The 17,285-nt window shown below is 41.1% G+C and overlaps 1 protein-coding gene across 4 annotated transcripts in view; it reads right to left on the bottom strand.

Annotated features, from left to right (window-relative positions):
• Positions 1-17,285, bottom strand: part of LOC135196171 (E3 ubiquitin-protein ligase RNF19B-like) — a 167,044-nt gene that overhangs the window by 641 nt on the left and 149,118 nt on the right. For 3 of the 4 annotated variants that reach the window (XM_064222746.1, XM_064222747.1, XM_064222748.1), the window contains 2 exons: positions 15,563-15,713; positions 1-998 (listed from right to left, as the gene is read on the bottom strand). The exon at positions 1-998 is cut by the window's left edge and continues 641 nt beyond it. In XM_064222746.1, the coding sequence (XP_064078816.1) occupies positions 348-998; positions 15,563-15,713 (802 nt within the window). In that variant the 3' untranslated portion in view covers positions 1-347. The remainder of the gene's footprint in view (positions 999-15,562; positions 15,714-17,285) is intronic. The other variant, XM_064222749.1, reaches the window with a different exon arrangement.

The raw sequence follows: 17,285 nt of genomic DNA, 5'->3' as shown, positions 1-17,285 counted from the left end.
AAGCACTTACACCTTTGAATGTAGTTACCTTTACAAAAATTATACTGAAGAGACAATATAACATAACAAATGACTGAAACATAGGCATATTAAAGGAATATTGATATTCCTGACACTGTCACAGCTTTGAGAACTATTTACAATCACTTATACCACATTTCTGACATGTAACACCTTTCTAGTCTTTGTGGGACCTCGCATATCTTAAATCTCAATATACACTATTTTGTGCTTATTTTTAATGTAAAGCTTTTCCCATCTGGGATATCACACTTAAAATGATTTTTATATCCTTGTTTTATTCATTATGGAATAAAAAAGGAAGAGTACAATAAAGTATCACAGACTCACTGATTCTCCAACTTGGGAAATGATTCACATCTCAATGGTTTATCAGAGTTTCTCTTTCCTTCAACACTAGATGCTCGACGCTTGCTTGGTTCTGTTTTACTTTTGTCAGCACTTTCACTATGATGGACTGATGGCAAAGTAGATGTGCTGCTACTGCATACAAAATTTCTATGCATGGATCTCAAAACAGGATTTTTCACAGAATTTATGACTTTTTCCTTATCAAGATGCACTTCCATAACCACAGGAACATTATTACTGTAAGTGCTAATAGTACAGTCCTCATGACCTAGAGAAGTCACATCTTCATGATCATCATCATCATCTAATGTTAGTGCTATATGATCACTAGCTTCAAGACTGTCTCCTACAAATGTAACACCTTTACTAGAAGAACTGTGCCGTCTTGAATACTGTCGAGCAGTTATGATAGCACTAACACTATCAAGACGTAGATCAGCTGCACCTTGGTCATTACTGCTATCGTTTGCTAATACAGCAGAATTATTGTCACTTGCTGAAGGAGGGATAGAGTGAATGTAGAGACTAGTGACATGTGGGCTAACTCCAACACCTTCCTCAAGCACCCGACTTGCACTGTCTCCTCCTGCTCCAGTATCTTCTTCGGCCTCACTCTCGGAAACCTGCTGAAGGAGGAATTATAAACATCAATATTTACTGTTGTGTAATAATTATGACACTGTAAGTGCTGACCATGAAATTCTAGAAATTTTTGTCTGTGGCAATAACCCAACATAAAATAACTGAAAAATGCTGAATTCATTTACAGATCAGTATTCACACCATATTCAGATCATTAACCCATTATATTCCAGGACACACATTTCAAACTTTTGTTTAACCCTTTTACCTTATCTACTCATCACATTTGAATAAGTGAATGTATAAATTATATCATATTACCCCCCATGAAATGTTCTTTTATTAGCATTAAGAGCTTCACAGGACTTCTATGAACAACCAAAGTTGTAACAAAAATCCTATCTTATCCTGTCATAATTTCAAGTATTTCTTTCAAAGTTATAACGATTAATTTGAAATAAATTTCAGATAGTATAATAAATTAATCTATTACCCAATCATTTTACGTAAAAATTGTGTACTATATAGCAAATAAAAATCTGGTTGTTCATAACTGACTTTGAAAATTGCATAGTCAAGTGAGGCTGCTGGGATGAAATTGATATAAATAATCTTCAAACCAGTCAAAGTATGCGGGATATGAACTTACTGGTTGACCTCATTTTTTGTCCATGTTTCTTTCTAATCTCTCAGCAAATCATAAGAAAAATAGGTAAAAATATCATATGGGCCCCAAAAAAATGAAACTGTGAATCAGAACCAGGACACAAACAGCCAGAATACACCAAAGTGAAACATAGAGGAAAAACTTTCGAAGACAATTTGAAGAATATAAAAGAAGAATTGGATCATCTAACACCTCTGCAATAATTGGAAACAATAGTGTCCCCAGATATTTATGATCACATTGTGAAGAAAACTGTTCGTTATACCACTGCCAGCAGAAAAAACTGGATTCTGAGTCCAATGAAGATGAAATTAAATTGCTCGTAGGAATTCCTCTTTTGTCAAGTTACAACATTTGACCATCAAAGAGGCATTATTGGTCAAGAGATGAAGACTTGGGTGTATCTATGAAGAAAAAAAGTCTCAGAATAAATTTCAAGTTTTGAAGAGAGTTGTGCATTTCTGTGATAAATCAGAAAATAACAAATGTGATAAAGGATTCAAAGTAAGAGGCCTGATTTCAGGGTTTCAGAAATCATTTATTCAATGGAGTACTTGAGGAATGCGCGTTAGTGTTGATGAAATGATGGTAAAATATTGGGGGCATAATGAAGCAATTCATCAAAGGGAAAACTATTAACTGGCTATAAACTTTGGGTGCTTTGTGGGACTTAGGGTTACTGTTATAGTTTTAATCTTTACTGCGGTAAGAATCCCCAACTAGATAAGAATGATGATGTAAAATTGGGTTCAAAAGTTGTCTTGAAAATGCTTGAAGCTGTAATTGATCATAATTCTCATACTCCCATTTTTGAAATTGTTTTACTGGATATGAATTATTAGTCCTACTACAAAATACTGTGTTTCAAGCATAGGGAACACTCAAAAGAAAATAGTTTGGAGAACTGTACACTAAAATCAACAAATGCTATGAAAAAAGATACAAGAGGCTCATATGACTACAGATTTAACACCTATGATGAAGTACTAGATAACAAATGTGTAACTGTTTGAACTAATTATAACACTGTAGAACCCCTTGCAAAGGTCCAGCATTTGATGAAATCATCAAAGTCAAAAGGAAGTGTTACTCAACAAAATGCAATTTTTAACTATAACAAATGCATAAGAGATGTAGATCAACCATGATTGGTTGGAAAGAAAATATTCTGTTTCTGTTCGAAGAAAGAAATTGTATTGGCCTGTATTCATTAGAATGATAGATATAGCAATTGTGAACGCATGGATCACTTACAAATTGGTGCATCAAGGACATGGTAATACACAGCTGAGTTCATTAGATTTCAAAAGGTCAATTTCTGTAGCTTATTTGAAGTTGGCTTGCATGGATGGCTCTGTAGGAAGACTTTGTGGTACCAACCTTACACTTCTGCACAAGTTTTGCTAATGTTTGCTTTGATAGTAAGTGACAAATTTTCTAGGACAATTTGTATTTTTCATAGCTACAAACCTGTGGTCTTAACAATAGTATAATATTCTAGCGCCTAGCTGGAATTTTGTGAGATCTGGCACCACGTGTGTGTATTGGGTGAGAACTAGTCAAGGACAACGCACCTACGCCACCGCGTTCAGTCTTTCCCAACCCAGAATGTCTTTAAGAAGGACGAGGGGCTGCTAGAGGTGGGCAGTATAACATTAAGACTTCAGGTTTGTAGCTATGAAAAATACAAATTGTCTTAGAAAATTTGTCATTTGGTCATATGCGAACAAACCTTCGGTCTTAACAATAGGACAGACTTATGCTTGGAGGGAGGTACAGACATCCTAAACTGGCTAGGGGCCTACCAACCAGTCCAGCTCCAGAAGAAATGTCTACCAGTGAGGGACTGATGCCTGTGAGAAGCTAGATACAGTGATATCATACAACTCAGCCACTGAGCTACCTACAATGATATAAGGGACAAATCATTGCATGGGGAACTAATGAGAAACTTTGACTGTTCAATAACAAACCAATGCGCAAGGGTTCATTACTACTCTTTACTCCCCCTTGCTAAGGAGCAGAGTACATGCTACCGAATAGAGGGTTGGTTATTTGCATACCAAGCAACCAAACTATCAGTATGACTACCTTACTCACCTGTATCAGACCAGTCTAGCGAATGACGTGTCTAATCCTAAACCCGCCTGTAGGAAGAAAGAAAGGTACAAGAGAAAGAAAGAGACCAGCCAACTCACTCATTCTCTCACCCATACAATCATCTTAGGTAAGATACAAATGTGCTCTGTAAGGGGCAACGAGGAGTTACACAATCTGTTGAGCAGCCACCACAGGACCTAGGGAAAATGTGTCCATAGATCTGTGGGCAACATCTTTAAGATAGAAAGAGGTGAACGTGGACTGGTGTAACCAAGTACCAGCACTCAGAACTCTATGAAGAGCCAAGTTCTTTTTGAAAGCCAGAGAGGGACCAATACCCCTAATGTCATGTGCTCTAACCTGCATAGACGTGGCAGCGGAATCATCAATAGTCAAATACGCCTATCTGATAGCTTCGCGTATCCAAAAAGAGATTGTATTCTTGGACACCTTTCTTCGTACATCCCATGCTAACAAAAGGCCTACGACAACCTGGCCTAAGATGCAGTGTCCTTTTAAGATAGCAACGCAGAGCCGTGACAGGACATAGCAAAAGCTCTTGAGAATCACAGCCCACAAAGTCATCCAGTGATGGAATAGAAAAGGAGACAAACCTATCATCTTGCACCAAGGGATTCTGGGTCTTAGCCACAAATTCCGGGACAAATTCGAATGACACTGACCCCCAACCCCTGGTGTGCTTCACATCATAGCTCAGGCCGTGTAGCTCCCCCACTCTCTTCGAAGACGCCACAGCCAGGAAAAAACCATTTTGAGTGTCAAGTTCCTGTCTGACGAACGACGCAAAGGCTCATACACTCCGGAGCTTTAGTGAAACTTCTCAAGACCAAGGAAATATCCCATGTTGGGGCTTGAGCTCTCTGAGAGAACACAACTGCTCAAACCCCTTAACTAGCAAGGAAAGTTCCCAAGATGAGGAGATGTCAACACCTCTAAGACGTAACACTAAACTCAGTGCTGCCCTGTAGCCTCTAATGGAGGAAACAGACAAACCTTTCTCATCCCTAAGGAAGGTCAAAAAGTCTGCTATGTGCTGAATAGAGGTTCCGAGTAGAGAAAAACCCTGTTTACAACACCAATCACAGTAAATCGCCCATTTGCCTGGGTAAACAGCAGAGGTAGACTTTCACGAGACTGCTGGACAGATGCCCTGCAGTCCTCTGAGAAAAGCCTCTCTTCGGAGGAGATACTCGATAGCCTCCAACCGTGAAGAGACAGGGATTCTGCTGACTGGTGGTATCTTTCTATGTGGGGCCGACACAGAAGATGCCGCCAGGGGGGAATCTCCCTCGGTACTTCTGACAACAACAACAGCAAATCTGGAAACCATTCCACTGCAGAGGGGCTACCAAAGTCATCCCGAGACTCTGCAAACGAAGATGAAGTTCCCCACGAAGGACCAGCTTCTCCAGAGAAGACAAAATTCCCAGAAGAACCTGCCACTGATGAGCTGACTGATGTGGTTGAGATAGAAAGTCACGTGACACCACTTGCAACTTCTCCAACCTCTGATCCGACCGGAAAACTCGGGACTGCCGTATCGATGACCATGACCAGATAGAGAATCCTTTGAGTGGGTACAAGGTTTGACTTCTCTTTGTTTACCATGATGCCGAGTTCCAGACAAAACTGAAGCAGACGATCTCTGTCCAGCAGCAGCTTCTCTCTGGAACCTGCCAAATACCAACCAATCATCGAGGTACCTCAGCAAATGGGTCCCCTGAACATGGGCTTCAATTGAGACAAGAAGAAGACCCTTGTGAACACCTGAGGGTCTGTGGTCAACCTGAAGCACAGGACTTTGAACTCGAAGACCTTGTCTCCAAGAGAGAAGTGAAGGAACTTTCTGGACGACGGATGAATATGGATCTGGATATATGCGTCCTTTAAATTTATCGACAGCATGTACTCGCTTTCCCTCACAGCTGCCAACACCGATCACGGGGTCTCCATCTTGAACTTCATCTTCCTGATCAAATGATTCAAGGTGGATAAGTCGATCACCTTGGGCACCAAGAAGATGTGACTGTAAAACCCTGGAGGCCGACGCACCACTTCCTCTATTGCATCCTTGTCCAGCATCTTCTGTACCTCCTCCCAAAGAGCCAAGAACTTTGGAGAATCTGGGGGATACACCCGCCTGAGCAGAGGCTTGTCTGAGTGGGGGAGAGATGTCGAATGGCAGTAGATACCCCACCCGAAGGACATCTACTACCCACTTCTCCGCCCCATAACTCTGCCACTTGGCCCACTGGCCTACCAGGCATGACCCCACTTATGGCAAAGGAGAGGGAGAGGCACTCAACCTATCGACAACACCCCTTATTTCTACCCCTGAAGCCCCTTCTTGACTTGTAAGAGCGGGAGCGAAAGGGACGTTGGTCCTCTGACCTAGACTGGGACAAATGGAAAGGCCCTGCCGAAACTTAACTCCTAGACGGCCTACCAGACGGCGATCTCCGTGGTTGCTGTTGAGCAGGAGGGGGAGGAGGGATGGGACAAAGCCTGTTGCACTAACCTGTCCTTCATGTCAGCCCGGCCTCAGTCTATCGCGTCCACCAGCTCAGTCCAAGGAAAGAGGAACTGAGATTCTAAAAGGTCCCCATTCCATAGCGCCAACAAGGACTCAGGGTCAACCGATCTTGCTATCCTGGACAAAGCCGCGTCTCTTCTGATCAGAAGAAGATTAGCACACAAATTGATGCTGAGGTGTGCGAGATATGAGAACGCCTTGCCCCCAGACTGCAACAAACTGGCATGAGAAGCAGCACTCACCAAACCCCCTGGAGACCTATCAGACGCTATCTCGGCAATGACTGTCAACCAGAAGTCCAACCATGTCACCGCCTGTAACATGGAGGCTGCCGTAGACTCCAAAGCTGAGGCATCCTGCGGAGACAAGGATGGCGCCACCAACCTCACCTGTTCCAAAGTCAACCTTGGCTTCAGATGAATGACGTCCCGGTTAAGATGACGAGACATCAAGTAGGCAGAGTTTGTAGCATAATACTCCCTATGCCTCGTGAGTGGAGGGGGAAGCAACTTGGAAGAACCCCTTGAGCAAAGAGACCCGTCCCAATCTGACACAGAGTCATTCACATTAAGCCAGACCGACTGGACATGCCCCAAAAAGGGAAGCTGAAACGACGACTTGGGATCTTGCATAGCCCCAAGCAAAGCTTCGAAGCAAGAAGGAGTGAAAGATGACCAAGCCCGAGTCCTACTCTCCAAATTTTTGAACCCACGAATGAGATCGACAACTTCGGTAAAGGAAGACAAAAACTCTTCCGTGTTTCCTTCCTCCTGCTCCAGCAACAGAGACCGACGATGAGAAGATGATGCAGGCTTATCCAACACGCCTTCCTCATGTAGACCAACAGAAAAGACAGCAGCCAAACAGCCCGAAACTCCAGCTGACCTGTCTGGGCTGGAGCCAACCCCAACACTAGGAACTTTACTACACACACTCCCAATAGATGACTCACGTACCTGGCCACACGTACACATGCGTGAGGGGCGGGCACACGTACAGTGGACCCCCCATATTTGCATTCTTTAGAGTCGCTGACTCGCACATTCGCAGATATCTCTGGGGAAAATTTCCCCGCATTATTCGCGGAAAATTTGCCTATTTGCAATATTTTTCTATGAGAAATATCCAGATATTCCTTTTTTTTATCAATTTCATCATAAAATGCACTTTTTGTGATAAAACTACAGGCAGACCTCAGTTAACCGCGGTACCAATTAACGGCGTTTGTTTAGCGACGCTGTTAACTGGATTTTCGGCTCTGATCTCTGGTTAGCAGCGCCAATTTCTAGTTAACAGCAGCTCCAATCTCTGGTTAATGGCGCCGATAATCAGTTAGCAGCACCGTTGAGCAGGTTTTTGGTGCTGTTATCGCTGATTTTCAGTTAACAGTGTTTTTTCGTGTTAGCAGCACCGTTGAGCAGGTTTTTGGTGCTGTTATCGCTGATTTTCAGTTAACAGTGTTTTTCGGTTAGCAGCATCGGCTGGGAACGGACCCCACCCCCGTTTACCGAGGGCTGCCCGTATTAAAAAACCAAGTATAACATTTTTTAGTGGGTTTTAACTAACAAAATAGGCTGTTTTCAGCATTTGTAAAGGGGTTCCAACTATTCGCGGATTCTAACTATTTGCGGGGGTGGAGGGGGTCTGGTGCGCATCCCCGCGAATATGGAGGGACCACTGTACAAGCAAAGAACAAGAATTCCTCGGAGTTGAACCCTGAGCAGCATCAAGGGGAGGGGGAGACGAATACTCCTGCTGCACTACTTCCGCGTTCACAACCTTTGATATCTTCACAGGCGCCTTGAGATCCTTACAGTGACGAATAGGCCCTGGTGCCGAAGAAGCGGAAGAATTAGCAACATGTGCACGAGCGTGCGAGGTTGCAACACACAACTCGATGCAGAGGACGAAGCAGCCACTGCAGATTGCACCGGGGATGAAACACTAACACTTAGGAACAAGGGTGAGCTGCTCCTCACTCCCAGACAAAGAAAAGGCAAAGTCCTTAACCTTCCAATGCTTGATACACCGACGCGGTGGAGATGGGGGAGGGGGAGAAGGAGAGGATGACAGCACTGACTCCTTACACAATCTTTTGGCAGGAGGGAGGGGGACGCAACAAGCTTGCTTCTAGTTTTCCCAGCCGACATGGCAGCACCTATCTTCCAAAACAGAGTCCAATCTCTTAAAAACCGCCTGACATAAAGCCTCAGATGGATCAGCAAGAGAGGGCGCAGATGACATGGAAGGGAGATGGAGCGTACCAGATGGCAGCAATGACGTCATGAGAGCAAACGATGACGATACAGAAGAGCGAAGAAGTGCAGCAGAGGGAACTGGGTTAACGTCATCGATGGCAGTGACATCACCAGCTGCGCTGACGTCATGGCTTCCCCTCGACTTGAGGAGGAGGCAGCCGCCACTGGCAGGGATACAAAATGGCTGATCCCGTGACGTCACTAACAGCGCTGACATCACGGTTTCTCCCCAACTCGAAGAAGCAGCAAGCATTACTGGCAGAGTAATACAATATGGCTGACCCCGGCTACCAACGAAGACGAGGCCAGAGGAGGGGGGAGTGCTTGGGTAGCCTGAGGGGGAGGTGAGCATCAGGAAACAAGAACACAGGAAACCTAGAGTTCCTGGGCACATACATTGGCGAGGCCAAGAAGGAGCAGAAGTAGCCATATTACAAGCACACACACACAGAATCACAAGCGAAAACGGGAAATGAACCGGGTAAAAGGCCGAGAGGGCAACCACGACTCTCACCCAGGCGGTTAAGAAAAAGATTGAACACAGTGTAAGACAGGGATCAAATAACCTTTCCTTAACACCTGAACCACCCAAGGATTTGCACCTCTGTGGATACAGTCCCTCCAAAAATAAAGGAGCCCTGCACCTACAGGAACATGGGAGACACACAAATCATTGTTTGATGAAGTCTTGATCACGGACTTCTTAACAGGTCTGGGACCGGAGCGCAAGTTTGATCTAGGTCTAGACTGAGAACTGGCTCTGCTTCCTCGAAAGGGACGAGAGTGAAGTGGCCAGAACGACTTAAGAAGCCATAGCTACAGGCTCCTTCTGTTTCTTGGCTGACTGATAAACAAATCCATTGTGGATTTACTCTGAGGTTCTGCAAGTACTTCTCTCACCATCATTTGTGGAAAGAGATACGCCCTGTCCAAAGGAGAGAATAAAAGCGCAGACTTCTGAGCAGTCATAACTCCCTTAGAGGTAAACGAGCACCACAGCTCCCTCTTCTTAAGCAAGCCCATAGCAAAAAGAGAGGCATTTCTTACCACCTTGTCTGCATACGAAAGCACTCCCAACCAACTGGCTGACAGCTCTCTTTCTTAGTTGCCAATGCACCCACTGTCCAGTCTACGAAACTAAATACTTCCAGAATCTTGAAGATATTCTTCACCAAATGATCTATTTCTGGAGAAGAAAAGAATACTTTAGCAACCCTAAATGCTGAACATCTGGCTGAGTCCACTAGGGCAGAGAAGTCCCCCCGGGAGGAGGCAGAAACTCTTTAGGGAAGGAGTCAAGCCTTTCACGTAGTACCTGTAGCATTTCTTAATAAGCTTTGATGGAGGAAATGCAAATGTAGCTTCACCAAGATCCCTCTTACTAGCCAATCATTCCTCCACCTCTTTCAACACCATCTTGGAAGAGGAAGACAAAACCATCTGAGGGAGCTCTTCCATCGGAGCTCTCCCCATAGAAAGTAGAGACAGGAGTTGCTGGTTTCCCTGGAGTGAAAAAATCTGAGAAGAAAGCCATCAGAGAAGCATATGCTGAATGAGGTTGTCTCCTGTTCCACTGCTTCATCCTCTGAGGAAATAGGAGACAACATACTCTCCTTATTGTCTGAAGGAGACTTATTCTTTATACAATTCATCAGTTCCTCAAGCTGAAGTTAAGAGGGGTCAACAACTCATCAACATATGCTACAGTAGAATCAGTAGACCCCGGTACCAAAATTGCTGCTATTGGTGTAACTCCGGGCACCAAGTCAGCACAAGCAGTCATCAAGCAAGAAGAAGAGGGCACCAAGCTGTCTGAAAGGGGAGCTGAGAGCCCAGGTGCAGGTGCTACTTGGTCTGATACAGGTGCTAAGGAGCTCTGAGAAGCTGAAAGGTGTACAGAAAGTCACTAAGAAACCTTCACGTGACGGGCACTTTGACAGTGGTGAAAGCCTGGCAGCTAAAACTAGACAAAATGATGAATCTTGGAAGCTACAAGACAGCCGAGTGTCGATACCGACCTCCCTGCACTTCTTAACAGGAGGCAGACAGCTGTCAGAGAGTGAGGAATGCCTCTTAAGCGGCCTAGAGGCCAACAATCTGCCGAATTCGTCTCTTTTCTGGCAATGGCACTGAAGATTCCAAAGACAGATGGTGAGCAATGAAAGACACCACTTTCCAATGGTGCTCTGTTGCTCCCTGTGAACCAACAACAGGTGCAACGGAGGGGCAAATCCCTCCAGCCACCCTTGGACTTCCAGTATGTCTTCTCCCCAGTGCGGGGGAGTGGGATAGTGACCTTCGTCTAGGAGAACCGGTGGGCCAAACAGCCACCTCCTCAGATAACACAACACCATCACTTCTCACTGCACTTCTGAGAGGCATGCTCTCTACAAAAGACGTAAAAGAAGCGCCTAAATCTATGATCACTTAAGAGACAAAGTCAAATTTTTTCTCAAACTTAACATCGAGGCTGGCAATGGTGTCAGGTTTGGAATCATGGAAGCCTGAAACAGGAATCACTGGTAAAGAAGTCGGAGGGCTAATGATTGAAGAAGTAAAAGGAGGTTGAGCAGGAGTTGGAAAATCCTCAACTACTGAAGGAGAACTCTCTACAGCAGCCTTACTTTCGGCTCTAAGAACCACCTTCCTCATCCTATTCGTAGCTAACTTATCTAAATGAGATTTCAAGGTTTTCTATTTAGACTCTTCCCAATCTACACATTCTAGACACAATAATTCCTTAGAATAAGTCTGCCCCCTACAATTGACACATTTGGTGTGTGAATCATAATTGACACATTTGGTGTGTGAATCATAAGAAAATTTTGTCAATCTAGTTCTACAGCCCTCTGAGCAATACCTAAGGCTCGGGGAGCTAGAATCTGACATAACTGAGTGTTAACTACGTAAACAAACCACGAAATAAGCATTTATGTCACCTAAGAATACTGCAATTCAACCCCAATGATGACGTAAAATGACGGCCCAAAGCACCAATGTTAGTCGGAAGCCGGCAGCAAATGAATTGGTTCTCTTTGCAGTTCTGTACCTATCAGTTTCAAAAGTTGGCAGGTCCTGTACACCTACACTAGCGACTCTGGCCCCACCACAAAATTGTGAGATTTGACTGCCAAGGTAGTAAGTTTTCAGCTACAAGTAATTACTTGGTAAGTTACTTGTGCAAAATCATTATTTTTATTATTTAATGTTATTTAATTTACTCATAAAAGCTTGAAAACTTATAAATTACATAAAAAATATTAAACATCTTTGCAGGGTTTCTCCAAGATTTGAAAATGTTGTGTTTGTGTTCGCGCGTCTATAAAATACTACTCGTGTATGATAATTAGTTAGTTCCAATAAAAAGTTTGTGCTATTGTGAATTCGTGCAACTCGAATCGCATAGGATTGAGGTATTACTGTATTACGGATGGGAGACCAAGTGCCATAGGCTTGGCTAAGATTTTCTTACCTTGAGCATACTGAGTAGACACCAAAATTGTTGATAATAACAAAACATTGAAAAGCAAGCCTAATTATTACAGCAAATTGGGTTACCAATGATAATATTAAAAGCAAGCCGAATTACACGTCTATTATCACAAACTTACGCAAAATTGCTTATGATACATTGGCAGATAGCCTGTCAGCCATTTGCAATGAGTGAATGTAAACAAAATCATAGCACCGCCTGTTGTTTATTTATGATAATTTTCATACAAAGTCCATACTTTATTCCAGTATACTCTCACAATGTTGTAGTATTTCATGCACAGAATCATACATTTTTCCCTACAAAATCACTTTAAAATATCATCCAATAAATGTACGATGAAACATACTAAAATTATTTTCTTTCACAAAATATCCCTGTAAAATAGGGGTGTGTCTCATACGCCAGCAAATACAGTACTCAGGTACAGGGTGGAACAAGGGGGGGGGGGGGGGGCACACAAACTTTTTGTTATATATTCTTCATTCAATCACTAATCACCGTTAGTTTACAGGTCATGACAAGCAACACCTGTGAATGCAACTAGATCTTAATGGGAGCTCCAACAAAGAAATTGCATCAATTATTACAAGACAGACTCGTTCAAGACAGTGCAGGACACTTTCGTGCATTAGTTTAAATGTGAAAAAGCGCCCCCAAAGCAGAATTCAGACTAGGCGGACCACTCTGAGACCTATGGAACAGTGAACCTCAATGCAGCCAGTGACAACTGTCCAAGCCATTCAGGACACCCCAGGAAGCATACAGTATGGACTGCAATCTCAGCCAACGAGCAGTATGTTGAGGTGCTCAAAATCTTCCAGAGTGAGCTGCAAACCCTGGACCCATTGCTTATGGGGAAGCTCTGGTTCCAGCAAGATGAAGCAAGCTCTCACACTTCAAAGCTGTCCCGAGATTGGCTGAAAGAGAACGTTGGTAGTCGTGATAAGTTTCAAGACTGATTTTGAGTGGGCACCTCACAGTCCAGACCTTAGTCCAAGATTTCTTTCTCTGGGGCTACCTCAAAGACAGAGTGTCTGCAGGGAGACCCATGACCATCATGGAACTCAAGGAAGCTATCCGGGAGGTCAGAGCCATTAGTCGGTCAGTTTGTAAGGATGTCATGGAGCTAAGGGAAGGTCATCTTGAACACATGCTTTAGAATATAGAGAAGTCCAAAGAATTCTATTTTTTATGATGTTTTTAAACATAATATAAAAAACTAGTATATATCATGAAAGTTTCATATTCAATTCATGTAGGAAATTTATAAATTTGGCCTATCAAAAGTTGGGTTCTGTTTCTTTGGGTGACTGCATAAGCATTTTTAGAGGGGTTTTAAGTACTCATGGAGGGGATTACCAATCCCCCCCCTCAAAAAATATGGGGGGTCTACTGTATAATAATTGGCAGTGAACTATTAAATAGGCTGTAATAATAATTTGAGTTTAAGGTATTCAGGGTACAGTATTTGGTGTTTGAACTACTAAAATAGGAAGTTATGCATAAATGTTTATAGAGGTGGGTCCCAATATATTGCGAATTTTCAGTATTCTTGGGAGGTTGTGGTCCCTCATCCCTGTGAATGCGGGGAGCTGACTGTGCATCTTTTTCTTAATTTTACATTAAATTATTTTTCTTAATTTTACATCGAATTTTTTTTCTTATTAATTTTTAAGTTAAACTTATACATGTCTTAATTTTGATGTGCAAAATGTAGCCTAATGTTCTGATGTATAATATCAAAAAGCCTAACTTTGGAGTGCTCAAAGCACTTAGAAATCTGGACTAGAACTATAGATGAAATGACACCCTTTTCAAGCTTTCCATCCCCTTCCCCTTCCCCTTCATCTGTTGATCATACAATGTAAGCTACGCCTGTCTGTTGGTACCCATGTGCTTATATCCACTAATGTATTTGATAAAATACACTAGATTTTTCAAGTTAACAAGATGGTAATGATTTCTATACACAGTATTCAATAGAAAAATTTGAAGGAATACAAAAGGTTTTGTAGTATGATACATACAGTGGTGTCAAAAGAGTATCAATTAGCTTTTAACTCTTAAGAGCCAATCTGAAAAAAACATGCAGGACCCCAGGCCGTGCAAACCTTGCTGTCAGCCAACTGAAGGAAAAACACATCAACAGAAAGAGGAAGATATGCAAATGCAAATGGTGTAAGAAAAGAATTCTAAAAAATTCTCCCTACCTACCACGAGAAGTTGAAAATGACTATTTACAACCCTTGTGAGGCCTTTATTTTAAGATAATAATAAATTTTAGCAAGTTACACATGTTTTTTCTAATAAATAATTTTATCTAATTTTGTAAACTTATAATTAGAGCTCGCACAATATCATAACAGATAAGAACCAAAATCAATAAAAAGTTCTAAGTACATTTGTTGTAAAATATTTAGGTAAATTTACTGAGACAGAAAATGCAGTAACTTTTTTGGGTTATACATTTTTTCTAATATTTCTTTGCACTTTTCTTTGCAAAATTACAATTATAACTGACTTACTATCATAAAAGAATAGAGGTAAAACCAGCAGCAACCCCTGGTATATTTATGAACAGAGATATAAAAAGATGCCATGTGAGAGAGAGAGAAGCCCTAGTATATGTACACACTCTTCAAGTCCAGTACACAACTGAACCATGAGATGTCTAGAAGTTACAATTAGCAAATTTGTGGGCTATTGAAGTAAGGAAACCTCTTTCCCACCCAATTTCTCAAAATCAATGACGCATAATACTGATACTCACCAGGACGTATAATCCGTCCACCATGCAAAACCTGTTACTGTTATGCATATGAGGGTATCCATCCATTAAGGGTTAAATGTTCTTCCATATTTGGGTTAATTGTAATATTCTATTTGGTAAGGTATTTTTTACTTATATTGCCCTATTTTGTTTAGCATGTATATGCACTGTTGTTTTTCAATTGAAAAAATAAATGGGTAGCTCATTGGTATTTACTTAAAAAATAATGATTTCAGACATTTTATATTCTAGTTGCAGCTTTAATAAACATTTACTCTACTATAGATTTATTCCTGTAATTACATAGTATACTAATTACCAACACCTATTAATGATAATTAAATAATACTATGTATTGGGAGATGCATTAAAGAATTGATAGATATGCCAAAACCTTGGATGATGCAACTGTTAGGCCAAGCTAACTGTTACATATTATCATGCACAGAAAAACCATTATGAAAATTACACACAGAAGTACCAAATTTTCCTCTGGTAAGTTTTTAATGCCATGAATGGGACTGAAGGTGATTTCAAGAACTTATGAAAGGTTTTTATAACACGTAAATTTTCAGCTTCTGTAAGAGGTTCAAGAATTCAACCCTTATGTATACATAAAATTTTGCACAAAAGAATATTTTGCTCTTTAAAACACTTCTTTAAGGAACACCACTGAATTTTCTTTGAGAACACCATTCTTATGAGAAGGAATGAAAAGAGGTTTTGAATGGACATAAATGTTTTTACTCACTGAATAACTGACCTTGTACTGAAGGAGAGAACCAGCAAGGCCCCTCACAGAGGCATTCTCTGTGTCTACTGTATGTGTGGATCTTTCCGATATTGCCAATGAAGCAGTTTCCCCACTTGCTATAGAACGTGCACCATGAGCAATGTCTACATGCACTTCTAATCTGTAAAACAAAACAATTATTCATTACAAATAATTATAACCATTACGTAAATAGTGGTGGTGATAGTAATGGTAGTAGAATACATATGGAATAATCACACTAACATCACTTTAATATATAATTAACATTATAATAAACACCTATTAACTCTTGTAACTTACAAATAAAGATCACTACTTGTCAAATGAGCAAAAAGCATCTGTAATCTATCACTTTAAATAAGCAAATATGCTGCAAATATGAAATTGTTATTACATATTATTCCGATTTATTATGAATACGAACCCAATTCGTAAGGAACAAAGAATATGGTATTCATTTGAAAGAAGTAACAGAAGGTAGTAGGACATACAGATGAAGAGATCAGTTATTACAAGAGACAAAGTAAATTAACAAATCAATTAATAAATAGATATAAATGTAAATTACTAAAAAACAAGAATTAATAGTTTTAGAGCAGTAATGCATAGCATCTGGCTTGAACTTTGAGGTTCCAATTGCACAATATTCTCAGGAGATTTTTTACAGTCCAAATGGGAAAAATAAAGGACTTCTGGAAAAGAGAAGTTTGACAGTAAGGCACATTTACTGCATATTGGTGAATCTATTCAGCAAAATCTGGCTGCTCTTGGCAGGAAAAGAGGATCAGGGATCAACTGTGAATGTGAAAGATCTCTGTTAAAATACAACTTATGGAAAACTGTAATGAGGCATCACAATGAAAAATATGACTGAGCACAACTGTAGCCACTTTATTCTTAACTTTAACATGAGAGGTGATAAGAAAGAGGAGGGTGAACTGAGTTTCTATAGGGCAACAAGTTGCAAACCTAATCATTAGAGTATGTAATTATGATGCAAGAGAAACTCCCCCTCCTTATAAAAGAAAGTTTCAAGAAATATTTTGAGATAAAATTAGTGTTAAGGGTTATGCAGCCTGGGATACTATCACTAAGAGATTAACGTTTCTCCTAGAACAGGCCTGTGTGGTCTGTTGTTGGGTCCCTCTCAGATACAGATGTTTTTCCCTCAGGGCAAAGATGTTTTTTCTATGCCTTATTCATTACATATCTTTTATTGTATAAACACACTGACAACAATGAACACCCTACACATCTTACCATTGTTGATATGACAAATTTTGTAATAAATTTGTATTTTTTATAGCTAACAAACCTGCAGTCTTAACTCATGGATAATTTTTCTAGCACCACCTGGAAAACCAGTAAAAATAAAACAAACAAAATAATGGTAGCAACGAGGAAGGCTGATGGGCCTAGATGGCAACTGTCAACCTCCTTCGCTTTTGTGTCGAAGAGATGACGCCTCAGTTTCTTCCAGCCCAAGTACAGTGGTACCTCGAGATACGAAATTAATCCGTTCCGAGGCGGCCTTCGTATAATGAGTTTTTCGTATCTTGGAACACATTTTACATGTAAAATGGCTAATCCGTTCCAAGCCCTCCAAAAACACCCCATTAAATTTCATAATAAAGCTAAATTGACCTATAAACAATGAAATACTATAACAATTTGGACCATTCAATACCTAAATTAAGAATAAAAATCCAAA

The sequence above is a fragment of the Macrobrachium nipponense genome, chromosome 17, assembly GCF_015104395.2.
Source record: "Macrobrachium nipponense isolate FS-2020 chromosome 17, ASM1510439v2, whole genome shotgun sequence".
NCBI lineage: Eukaryota > Metazoa > Arthropoda > Malacostraca > Decapoda > Palaemonidae > Macrobrachium > Macrobrachium nipponense.
The sequence above is the reverse complement of the archived record's forward strand: the minus strand, read 5'-3'. Positions and strand labels throughout refer to the sequence as shown.